General features: G+C 49.6%; 1 protein-coding gene across 4 annotated transcripts in view; it reads right to left on the reverse strand.

Annotated features, from left to right (window-relative positions):
- PRKAR1B (protein kinase cAMP-dependent type I regulatory subunit beta) overlaps positions 1-13432 on the reverse strand; it is a 173110-nt gene that overhangs the window by 121834 nt on the left and 37844 nt on the right. For all 4 annotated transcript variants that reach the window (XM_030801391.1, XM_030801390.1, XM_030801392.1 and 1 more), the window contains exons 3-4: positions 3982-4152; positions 664-755 (exon numbers count right to left, since the gene is read on the reverse strand). In XM_030801391.1, the coding sequence (XP_030657251.1) occupies positions 664-755; positions 3982-4152 (263 nt within the window). The remainder of the gene's footprint in view (positions 1-663; positions 756-3981; positions 4153-13432) is intronic.

Raw genomic sequence — 13432 nt, forward strand, 5'->3', positions numbered from 1 at the left:
CTGAGACCCTGCAGACCTCATCTGCTGTCACCTCCTGCCTCCGGCCTCCGAGCTCCCAGCACGGGCAGGAGCCGCGGGAAAGGTACATCCCGGCCCCATCTCCCCGACGAGGCGGTGAGCCTAGCAACGGCAAGGCATGTCCATGCATGCGGAAGAGGCCGGAACACGAAGCCCACGGTAATCATACCACCCGTGCCTTCCTAGGTATAGCGCGTGGGGGAACCGCGGATCCAGACCCGGTATTTGAGGAAGGCAGCTGGGCCTTCCCAGAGCAGGGACTCAGCTCGGCAGCAGGGCAGGTGCACGCAGCATAGTATTTCAGGAAGCCACCCCTGCCTGGCGAGCCCACGTTTCCAGAGAGCTGTGACACGCTTCCCCTGGCGCCGAGCGTTCCGTGTTCCACAGCCCGTGAGTCAGAGAAATGGCAAAGCCTCCCTGGATGCTGCAGAGGGCGGTGGCGATTCCTGGGCGAGCAACGGGGCCTGCCCACCTCCTGGAGGGCGAGGAGGGTGGCGGTGATTCCCGGGCAAGCAATGGGGCCTGCCCACCTCCCACAGGGCAAGGAGGGTGGTGGTGATTCCTGGGCAAGCAACGGGGCCTGCCCACCTCCTGGAGGCCGAGGAGGGCGGCGGTGATGCCGGGGCGGGGGACGAGTCTGCCTACCTCCTCTCGTTGTCATCCAGATGAGCGAAGAGCACATTCTTGGAGATGGCCTTGGCCAGCGCAGTCATGGTCTTGTAGTCCTTGGGAATCACCTGAAGCGGAACCAAAACATCACCACGTGAGCCACCCTGGCCTGATGCTGTGACGCGGCCTGAAATCTCCCTATTGCACCCTCAGCTTGCTGTTATCAGGCAACGGTACAAATATGCAATTTGAAGTTTAATGTGTATTTCACCACTTTTTTTTTTTTTTAAACAGAGTCTTGATCACAGCTCACTGCAGCCTCAACCTCCTGGGCTCAGGTGCTCCTCCCGCTTCAGCCTCCCAAGTAGCTGGGACCACAGGTATGCACCACCATACTTGGCTAAATTTTTTATTTTTAGTGGAGATGAGGTCTATGTTGCCCAGGCTGGTCTCAAACATCTGAGCTCAAGCAATCCTCCCACCTCAGCCTCCCAAAGTGCTGGGATTACAGGTGTGAGCCACCACACCCAGCCTCTTATTACCTTTGAAATGCAGTCACGTGTCACGTAATGATGGGGAAGCGTTCTGAGAAATTCATCATGAGGCAATTTCATCATCATGCAAACATCACAGAGCAACAGACACAAGCCTAGCTGGTACAGCCTAACTATGCACTGAGGTTATAACATGATAGAGCCTATCGCTCTAGGCTACAAATCCGTACAGCATGTGGCCATCCTCAACACTGCAGGCAGCTGTAACACAATGCTAGGCGTATCTAAACATATCTACACAGGCCGGGCACGGTGGCTCACGCCTGTAATCTCAGCACTTTGGGAGGCCAAGGCAGGCGGATCACCTGAGGTCAAGAGTTCGAGACCAGCCTGCCCAACATGGTGAAACCCTGTCTCTACTAAAAATACAAAAATTCGCTGGGCATGGTGGTGGGCACCTGTAATCTCAGCCACTCAGGAGGCTGAAGCAGGAGAATCACCTGAACCCAGGAGGTAGAGGTTGCCATGAGGCAAGATTGTGCCACTGCACTTCAGCCTGACTGACAGAGCGAGAATTCGTCTCAAAAAAATAAACAAACAAATAAACGTATCTACACAGAGAAAAGGTACAGTAAAAAATATGGTATCGTAATCTTACGGGACCATGTATGTGCAATCTGTCAACAACCAAAACACGGTCACGTAGTGCATGCCTGTATGCAGTATGCTGTTACTGGCTGCAGTCACCCCACCATGCAAAGATCTCAAAACCCATTCCTCCTGTCTGTCTGTCTGTCTGAAACTCTGCACCCTTTGATCAATAATTCCCCACTCCCTCTCTGGATGAATGAGAAGCACTATGAACATCTCAGACACCAGGATATCCCCCCTTAAAATAAAACCGTGCAGGAAGGTCATTTAGGCCACAATGAGAGCTGCTGTGGTGCTTGGGCTACCTGGGAAGTCCCTGTCTGTCCAGGTGCAACTGCGGACCACACAGGCTTAGGCATGCTGTGTTTAACGCAGAGAGCCCCTGTGTAGACGTCTTTGAGAGACAGCAATGAAATCTCCTAAAAAGCCACTCTAGTTCTAACAGACTTTTAAAAATGTAAGTGTTGGCTGGGCCCGAGCGTGGTGGCTCATACCTGTAATCCCAGCACTTTGGGAGGCTGAGGTGGGTGGATCACCTGAGGTCAGAAGTTCAAGACCTGCCTGGCCAACATGGTGAAACCCCATCTCTACTAAAAATACAAAAAATTAGCCGGGCATGATGACAGGCACCTGTAATCCCAGCCAGTCAGGAGGCTGAGACAGGAGAATCACATGAACCTGGGAGGCAGAGGTTGTGGTGAGCTGAGATCATGCCATTGCACTCCAGCCTGGACAATAAGAGTGAAACTCTGTCTCAAAAAAATATATATAAATGTTTTGTTTTCAAATACTTTCTATTTACAGAGAAGTTGCAAAGATCATTCTCGTGCACCTTGCAGGTTCCCTGAAGTTACCACCTCACATCCTATGATGCATTTATCACAACTGGGGAGGCCATGTCGATATATGACAGTCACTGAGCCCCACACCGAATCTGTTCTTCCTTTGTTTTGCCTGAATGGCCTTTTTCTGTCCCAGGACCCCGTCCTGTCTCCCCCGTGGCCTCCAGTCTGCGACAGTTCTTCACACTCTGCTCATGTGCCGTGAGCAGGGCTGGTCAGGCATTCTGCAGAGCGTCCCACAATTTGGGTTTGAGGTTCTTCTCGTGGTTAGACTGAGGTTCTGGGTCTTGGGAAGGAAGACCCCAGAGGTGGAGCGTCCTAATAAATTTTTAACAACGTTTGTGCTAGCTTTAATTAGCTGATTATAAAAGTATTAAGTACCGGGGAAAGGAATGGGGTGTGCGTGTTTAGAGAACAGACTTTCAGTTCTGCAAGGTAAGAAGGTTCTGGAGATGGTGGTGGTGACGATTCCACAATGAGAACGTGCTTAACGCCACTCAACCGTGCACTCAGAAATGGCCAAGAGGGTACTGGGCACTCACTTGTGTCTCCCCAGAAATTCACATGTGGAAGCCCTAACCAGCCATGCAATGGTATTTGGAGAGAGGCCTTTGGGAGGTGGCTGGGGTTGGATGGGGTCATGAGAGGAGGGCCCTGAATAATGGGATTCGTGCCTGTATAAGAAGAGACCAGAGACGCTGCGCACGGTGGCTCATGCCTGTAACCCCAACACTTTGGGAGGCCAAGACGGGCAGATCACAAGGTCAGGAGATGGAGACCATCCTGGCTAACAGGGTGAAACCCCATCTCTACTAAAAATACAAAAAATTAGCCGGGTGTGGTGGCGGGTGCCTGCAGTCCCAGCTACTCGGGAGGCTGAGGCAGGAGAATGGCGTGAACCTGGGAGGTGGAGCTTGCAGTGAGCCAAGATCGCGCCACTGCATTCCAGCCTGGGGGACAGAGCGACACTCCCTCTCAAAAAAAAAAAAAAAAAAAAAAGAAGAGACCAGAGAGGCTGCAGGAGCATGGGGGGCACACAGCCCAGGACAGCGCCTCTGTTGACTCCAAGGACCTGGATGCTGGCGAATCCCTTCCCTTCCCTGAGCCTGTGAGGATCCTAAAGCTGCCATGGGGCTGCAGAGACCCCACACAGAGCTGTTCCCATAAATTTGAGTTCAGCTCATCTGGCAAAGACAGTAACAAACCATCCCGCCAAGAACTGCCTCTGCCATCACACATGTAGTCCTCCCTCCGACCAGGACAACACTGAGACCCCTGGAGGATGAGGGTGCCCCGTGGGGTTCCAGGGAGCTCACAAGTGACAGCTATGTGCCGAGGCCTGGGGACAGGAACCCCGTGAGCCTCACCTTCCTGACGTAGGACACAGCGTCCTCCTCGGTGTACACCTCGGCGCTCACGCCTCCTCGCCGGCGGCGGGCCTTCACCACGGGGTTTGGGGGGGTGGGCGACACCTCCTCATCATGAGAGTCCGACTGTGAGTTCGACTTCTGCCGCGCCAAAATCTGCCTGTTTTCTTCCTGTGTGGGAGAGGAAAACACAGAAAGGAAGTAAGAACCTGGCTGTCACGGCCAGGCACAGGGCTCATGCCTGTGATCCCAGCACTGTGGGAGGATCGCTTGAATTCAGCAGTTGGACATACGGTTAGGCTTTGTGTCCCCAGCCAAATCTCATTTTATGTCCCCACCCAAATCTCACTTTGTGTCCCCACCCAAATCTCATTTTGTGTCCCCACCCAACTCTCACTGGGTCCCCACCCAAATCTCATTTTGTGTCCCCCCCACCCGCCAAATCTCATCTTGAATTGTAATCTCCATCATCCCCATCATCCCCACTTGTCCAGGGAGAGCCCAGGTGGAGGCAACTGAATCATGGGGGCAGTTTCCCCCTTGCTGTTCTCGTGATAGTGAGGGAGTTTTCACAAGATCTGATGGGTTCCCAAGGGACTCCTCCCCCTTCACTCAGCGCTTCTCCTTCCTGCCGCCTTGTGAAGAAGGGGCTCTGCTTCCCCGCTGCTGCCTTCTGCCAGGATCATAACTTTCCTGCGGCCCCCCCAGCCATGTGGAACTGTGAGTCAATTCAACCTCTCTATAAACACCTAGTCTTGGGTGGTTCTTTAGAGCGGTATGAAAATGGACTAATACACCCTGTCTCTACAAAAAAAAAAAAAAAAAGAATTAGCTGTAAGTGGTTTCACCTAAAGTTGCAGTTCCTAAGAACCTGTCAACATTTCTGTGTATGTACCAATTTTGTGAGACATTAAAAAATAAAGTGGGTGAGGCTCTCCAGGTAAATTTTATAACTGCCTGTACATCCACAATTATCTCAAAATTAAAACTTTAATTTGCTTTTTAAAGTGAGTGAGAGGCTGAACTGGCATGGGGTTTATGGAGGCTGAGATGACAAGCGTCTGGAGGTCTGCTGGGAGGAGAAGACTGAACTGGCATGGGGTTTATGGAGGCTGAGGTGACAAGCATCTGGAGGTCTGCTGGGAGGAGGGGACTGGAAGTTGAGCCCCGAGTCACTGTACAATGACCATGGTTGTGTCCTCCACGTGGGTTGGGGTTGCTCCGAAGCCCACCGTGCCTTGAGCTGTGGATGGCAGGACGCACCACCACTGCAGACCTTGCTCCTGCCCACAGACAAGTGCTTCAACCACTGTCCCCAGCTCTTCAGCCACTCTAAACCTCATGCATCCAGTGTGGCCTTAGCCAGCCTGTGCATTTCAATCCCACCAGGGCCCAGGTGCCTTTCCTCCTGCACCCGGAGGACCTGTGTTTGCATAACCTGCAGCCTAAACACTGACCTCCACCACCCTCAAAGGTGGGCTTAGGATCAGGGACAGAGGGCTCTGTGGTCTGAGGACACACTGGGCCCTGAGCTGAGCCCCTTTCTCACTGCAATTCTGCCTCTTTGGGAAAAGGGTGAAGGGGAGGGAGGGAGGAAAGAGGAAGGGAGGAGGGAGCAGGGAGGAGGGAGAGGAGAAGTCAGGAATCGGCAGGGCCAGGCAGCCTGGAGAGCCCAGGAGCTCAGTCCTCGTCTTAAGGCCACACCAGGTAGCCCAGCTTATGGGGACCACAGATGAGCACACTCATTTCCTAGAGCGCTGTGTGACCCTGAGTAAGTTACTTGACCTCACCAGGACTCATCTGTGAGGGCAAATGAAGACACATGTCCCTGGCATCGTAGTAAGAAGAGACTTCAGGCCAAGTGCAGTGGCTTCCGGCCGGGTGTGGTGACTCACGCCTATAATCCCAGCACTTAGGGAGGATGGTTTGGCCCCAGGAGTTCAAGACCAGCCTGGGCAACACAGTGAGACCATATCTCAAAAAAAATTTGTTGGCCGGGCACGGTGGCTCACGCCTGTAACCCCAGCACTTTGGGAGGCCGAGGGGGGTGGATTACGAGGTCAGGAGATTGAGACCATCCTGGCTAACACGGTGAAACCCCGTCTCTACTAAAAATACAAAAAATTACCCGGGCGTGGTGGCGGGCGCCTGTAGTCCCAGCTACTCGGGAGGCTGAGGCAGGAGAATGGCATGAACCCGGGAGGTGGAGCTTGCAGTGAGCCGAGACCGCGCCACTGCACTCCAGCCTGGGCAACAGAGTGCGACACCGTCTCAAAAAAAAAAAAAAAAAAAAATTGTTTTAAGGAAAAGAGATTTCAACCTGTCCTAACAGATACGAACGGCTCTGTGTGCAGAAGCAATGCCAGCTCACATGTCCTGAGTGTTCACCTTGGTCACTCATGCCCTACTCAGCCTCGAGGTGGGTGCAGCCCCCAACCCCTCACACAGATCAGGCACACAAGGCCCTCACTCTCCCTCCCAGCCTCACCCTGATCCAGCCCCGGACTTCCTACCGGTCCTCTGAGGGTTTTGGTCCCCCGCAGCTTGGGAGCTTCCCAAAAAAAGATGGCGGCCCCACCAGGCAGGGCCTTGCTTCATGGACAAGGAGGTGGAGGAGGAATTCAGGGGCAAACCGGCCAAGTTCCCTACCAATGCCTCCTGACACCCCAAGACCCAGACATGCCCACCTGTGACAAGGCTGAAACCACGGCTCTGAGGTGCCCACCCTCCAGGGGCACAGAAGCTCTGGGGTGCTGAGGTCTGACAGATGCAGGCACCACATGAATGCCAAGGCCAGGGTGCCACCAGCCTTATGTCTGGGTATCCCCTTCCTTGACTTTCAAAAACCATCCCTTTAAGCAAATGGTTTACTTATTGGTTCCAAATATTGAACCCAAGGATTTCTGAGAATTGGCCATTTAAAGTCAGCCAGGTGCACCGGTCCAAGTGGGTGAGGTGACCACCAGGTCACACCAAGGTAGAGGATGCAGGAGAGGGGTCTGAGACCCCAGTCCGCCCTGGCTTCCTGCGGACTCTGTAGACATTCCTCCTGCTCCAGGAACCTCCGGCAAACAAATGGCTGTCTCCCCAGCCTGTTAAAACTGGGACATGGGTGGGAGCTCCTGCCGAATGCCAGCCACCATCCATCCCGTGGGTGACGGACATGAGTGAAGGGTCCCCACAGACCAGAGTGGGCCTGGCTGGCACCAACATGAAGTGGCGGGATGCAGTCACAGAGACGCCCTGACCAACACCGGCCTCAAGCCCCACTCCTCGCCCACCTGCCATGTGCCAGGCACAGCACCCACTCCCCATGGAAGGGCAGCCTGGAGAGCTGCTTGTTGCTCCCTCAGAAACAATCCTACCCGCTCCTTACCCAGCCTGATGTGGCCATCTGTCAATCACAGCCAAGGGCAGTTTCCCCGGGGAGCCCCTGCTTGTTCCGCAGCTGATGCCCACATCCACGTGCACTGACGCCCACCTCCGTGTGTGCCAATGCCCACTTCTGCATATGCCGATGCCCACCTCCACGTGCACCAATGCCCACCTCTGCATACACCGACGCCCACCTCACCGTGCGCCAATACCCACCTCTGCGTACGCCGATGCCCACCTCCGTATGCTCCAATGCCCACCTCCATGTGCACCAATGCCCACCTCCACGTGCGCCAATGCCCACCTCTGCATACACCGACGCCCACCTCACCGTGCGCCAATGCCCACCTCTGCGTACGCCAATGCCCACCTCCGCATGCTCCAATGCCCACCTCCACGTGTGTGCTGATGCCCACCTCTGCATACGCCAATGCCCACCTCCACGTGCACCAATGCCCACCTCCACGTGTGCCGATGCCCACCTCCACCTGTGCTGATGCCCACCTCTGCATACACCAATGCCCACCTCTGCATGCTCCAATGCCCACCTCCATGTGCACCAATGCCCACATCCACATGTGCTGATGCCCACCTCTGCATACACCGATGCCCACCTGTGTGCACCAGTGCCCACCTCCACATGCGCCAATGCCCACCTCTGTGTGTGCTGATGCCCACCTCTGCATACGCCGATGCCCACCTCCGTGCTCCAATGCCCACCTCCACGTGCGCCAATGCCCACCTCCACGTGTGCTGATGCCCACCTCTGTGTACACCGATGCCCACCTCAGTGTGCTCCAATGCCCACCTCCACATGCACCAATGCCCACCTCCGCCAGCGCCGGCCAGTTCTCCCTGTCTCCTCACACACCTATCAGATGCTAAATGCCCAGCTGGGAAGACGCTGAGTACATGGGATTGCCAGGTGCAGCTTTATGCGATCGTTTAAATATATCTTGATGGAGCTTCCCCAAAAAAGATGGCAGATGAAAGGTGCACGTTGCCTGTTTTCCCTCTAGCGACCTCTTGAACGACAGCAAAATTAAAATATATGCATATATACATCTACCACAATGACTAGAATGCCAGGAACGCTATCTGAGATTTCTGGAAAACAGACAATGACCTGAAGCACGGAATTTGACATTTGGACGAAGTACGTAGCAGCCCAGGGTATGTGAAGCAGGTTCTCCCGGATCCAGGGAGGGAAAGGTTCGTGCTGCAGAGCCCCACAGGGCAGAAGACAGAGGTGGTGAAAGTCATCAAGATCCAGACCCGGGACCATAGGAGCTCAGGAGCCTGGGAGCTGGGCAGCCCCCCAAGGCCAGGAGCCCAGGTGTCCTGTGGCTGCTCCTTCTCTTCCCTTTTACAATGGAAATTCCCAAACTACACAAGAGTAGACAGAATAATACAATGAATCACCAAACGCCCATCACCCACCCTCAACCATTATCAAAACGGAGCCAGTCCTATTTCATTTCACCTCCACCCACTTCACACAGACACAGACACAGACACAGACACACACACACACACACACACAGAGGATGGAAGCAAATCTCAGATATAGCATTTCATTCTAAATACTTCAATATCTATCTCTAAAATACACTTGTTAAAACATAACCACAATCCCCATTATCATCTGCCATGAGTTGGATGTGGTTTGTCCCTCCTGAAATTTGATCCTCAATGTGGTGGTGTTGGGAGGTCCATGAATGTAACTTTTTATATTAATTAATATAATTCATGTTACATATATAACATACACATAACAGTAGGAAGATACACCATGAAAATATCTTAAAAAGAGACAAAAAGACAGAGAAAAAACATGTGTTTGTATATACATATATATAACATGTCTTATATACACACATAACATGTTATATATATACACACATATAACATGTTTTATATATATATACACCTATAACATGTTATATATATACACACATATAACATGTTTTATATATATATACACCTATAACATGTTATATATATACACACATACATATAACATGATATATATATATATATATATATATACCAAAAACATTCCAGGAGGCTCAATATCTGATTAACAGCAGTTCCAGAAGATAAAATAAAATAGAAACTTGACAGAAATAAAAGAAAAATTTCCCTAAACTGAAGAACATGAGTGTCTTGGTTGACAGAGCCCACAAGATTTTCAGTCCTAGTAAAAGGATCTCTTACACTGTACTTCCAGGGATGAGAATTTTCCAAAAGCTCCCACAGAGAAAAGTCAGGTCACCTACAAAGGACTGACAATAAGATTGGCTCAAACTTCTCAAAAGAAACACTAGATACTAGAGGACAATGAAACGAAGCCTCCAACATTCTGAAGGAAACTTCCTTTCAACCTAGACCTTTATACCCAACTAAACTAGCATTCATGTTTGTAGTTATAATAAAGGCATTTCCCCAGTATACTTGATTGATAATTTTTAACTTTCAGAATTTACTTACAAAGCATAAAAGGCATAATCCTAGTTTTTTAAAAAATATATAAATATTATCAATATGGACAATGCAAAATGAAAAGTTCAGATAACAAAAAGGTAATAAAATTTTGAAAAGGAAAGCTAAGCAGGGTGGATATGTGAAGACCTTTGTCTTTTAAAATGGAGAATCAGCCGGGTGCGGTGGCTCATGCCTGTAATCCCAGCACTTTGGGAGACCGAGGTGGGCGGATCACGAGGTCAGGAGATCGAGACCATCCTGGCTAACACAGTGAAACCCCATCTCTACTAAAAATACAAAAAATTAGCCGGGCATGGTGGCGGGTGCCTGTGGTTCCAGCTACTCGGGAGGCTGAGGCAGGAGAATGGCATGAACACGGGAGGCGGAGCCTGCAGTGAGCCGAAATCGCACCATTGCACTCCAGCCTGGGCGACAGAGCAAGCGTCTCAAAAAAAAAAAAAAAAAATGGAGAATCAAAGAATACAGTTCACAATGAAATTGTAAAGGGGTTAGTGTATTATCTAAAATTTAGGATTTTAGAAAGGAAATAGTAAAAGATTTTAAAACGGTGATACAACTATACTGGGAAGATGGAGAGAGAAGGTGGGGTCATCTGGCATTGCCCAAAGTCAACAGAGGGTGTTGAAAATTTTAGTTATTATTTACTACCACTCTGACCCAAGCCAGCATTCATCTGTCATCTAGAATATTGAAATGGCTGTTCTTGCAGTTAGGGATTTTATTAAAGCACAAATCAGGTTTTTACTCCTGTTAATGACAAACTAAGTTGTTTAGATTGAGGTTTCTGGAGAGATCGACTAGAAAATCTTGATGAAAGGTTAAAAATATGTTTCTGAAAGCATCAGAGAGCTACCACAGCAGAGAAGAATTAATTACAAGGCCAATTTCAAGGAGAAGACAGAAACCCAGAGAGATGAACACAGCAGTTGGAACCACAAGAAGTGTCTACGACAAGCAGCCGAGAAGCTGACAGGCTGAGGTTTCAACAGATTTGTAGAGGTAGGAAAGATCAAAACTGGAACTTAGGGCCTGCTTAGGAAAAGAAATCCTAGTAAATCCTCCAGATTTTGTGCGTTCGCCCAGAAGATTTTGTGTGGACGCTAGAAAGATGAGCTGGGATTAAGCCAGCCTCCCTGGGACTGAATCTCAGCTCAAGTCATCTTAGTCCCTAATTGGATCAGGGTGATCCAGGATTGCTAGCACCCCTAGGCTAGCCATTTTTCCAAAGCAATTATACATTCTCTCAAAAGGAATACATCAGCCTCAAATTTTCTCTTTAATTTTTCATATGTAGTGTTGGAAACTCAATCAAAAATAACTCGGATACAAAGAGACAAGATCATGTAATCAAAACCCAAGAGAAGCAATAGACAATACAAAAAGATCCCCTCAGGGGATGCAGATCATGGAGTTAATGGACATAGACTTTAAAATAATTATGCTCAGTATGTTCAAGGAAATAAAAGATGAAATTGAGAACACTGGCACGAAACTAAGAAAAAAATTGTAAGGCACATGGAAATGCTAGGATCAAAAAAACATAAAAATTGGAACTAAGAACTTGGTAGATGGGTTTAACAGCAGATGAGAAACACAAGGGAAGAAATTAATAACCTGGAAAATAGATGAAAATATCCAGACTGAAGTACAAAGACAGGAAAGGAAAGCAACTACAGAAAAGTGCTGAAGAGCACGTGGACTATGGCAAAAAGCTCCAGTTTATATGAATTTGAGTTCCAGATGGAGGGGAGAGAATATGGCAGAAGCAATGTTTGAAGAGATCATGATGAAGAATTTTCCTAAACTAATAAAAGACATCAGGCCACAGATTCAACAAGCACACAAACTCCCACGCAGGATAAACCAGCATAGCGTGGTAAACCACAGGACCAAAGACAGAGAAAAACCTAAAATGCAGCCAGAAAAAAAAGGCATTACCGGCCGGGCATGGTGGCTTGTGCCTGTAATCCCAGCACTTTGGGAGGCGGAGGCAGGCAGATCACATGAGGTCAGGAGTTCAAGACCAGCCTGGCCAATATGATGAAACCCCATCTCTACCAAAAATACAAAAATTAGCCGGGCGTGGTGGCGGGCACCTGTAATCCCAGCTACTCGGGAGGCTGAGGCAGGAGAATCACTTGAACCCAGGAGGCAGAGGTTGCAATGAGCCGAGATCATGCCACTGCACTCCAGCCTGGGTGACAAAGCAACACTTCAAATCAAAAAAAAAAAAAAAAAAAAAAAAAGGCTGAGCACGGTGGCTCACACCTGTAACCCCAGCACTTTGGGAGGCCAAGGCGGGCGGATCACCTGAGGTCAGGAGTTCAAGACCATCCTGGTTAACATGGTGGAACCCCATCTCTACTAGAAAAATACAAAAAAAGTAGCTGGACGTGGTGGCGTGTGCCTGTAATCCCAGTTACCCAGGGGCTAAGACAGGAGAATCGCTTGATCCGGGAGGTGGAGGTTGCAGTGAGCCAAGACTGTGCCACTGCACTCCAGCCTGGGCGACAGAGTAAGACTCCATCTCAAAAAAAAAAAAAATACAAGACAGATTGCACACTCCCCTGCCCACTGGAACCCTCCAGTGGCCTCCGGTCTGAGTTGAAATAGAATTGTTTATGTCAGCCAGCAAGGCCCTGCGTGATCTGTCCTCAGCCCCATACTCCTTGCCTGCCCCAGGGCTCTCTGCTGTCCTCCCACACCAAACACACTTCCACCTTTCACTTGCAATTATCTGCCAAGGACAGCCTTCCCCAATGTCTCAGGGCTCCCACCCTTCCCTCCCCAAGTCTCCACTGAAATGTGACCTTCTTGGTGCAGGAAAACCCTCTCAATACGCCTCTCCTCCTCCTCCAGGGCTCTGCGGTCCTCTCAGCAGGTGCTGCAATCTCACAGTTACGTATCTGACGCATTTTGCGTCTTAACCACGGTTATTGTCTGTGTCCCTCACTAGAATACTGCCTGGGCTTGATTCACTGCTAAATCTCTGGTGCTTAAAACAGCACCTGCATACAGTAAATGCTTAATACATATTTGTTAAATAAATATAAAAGAGACAAGATCATGTGATCAAAAATCAAGAGAGGCAACAGACAATACAAAGAGATCCCCCCAGGGAAGGCAGATCATGGAATTCGTGGACAAAGACTTTAAAATAATTATGCTCAGTATGTTTGAGGAAATAAAAGACAAAATTGAGAACACTGGAACAGAACTAAAAGGAAAATGTTTTTAAAGCCAAATGGAAATGCTAGAATCCAAAAACATAATAATAAACAAAAAAATTATTTCAATTTTTGAAGAAAACAAAATTTGAAATTCACATCACAGAGTAACCCAGGATATATTAACAAAATTGTAAACACTTTCCTTCTTTTCTTACTTAGCATTTTATCTAGACTTTGACTACAACCATGCAACAAAAGAAAAAGATGGGGAGGATAAGGAGGGGAGGGGGAGGAGAGCCTGCATATAAAAAAGAACCCAAAGAGAACACTTTTTTTTTTTTTTTTGAGACGGAGTATGGCTCTGTTGCCCAGGCTGGAGTGCATTGGTGCAATCTCAGCTC

Source organism: Nomascus leucogenys, chromosome 20, assembly GCF_006542625.1.
Source record: "Nomascus leucogenys isolate Asia chromosome 20, Asia_NLE_v1, whole genome shotgun sequence".
NCBI lineage: Eukaryota > Metazoa > Chordata > Mammalia > Primates > Hylobatidae > Nomascus > Nomascus leucogenys.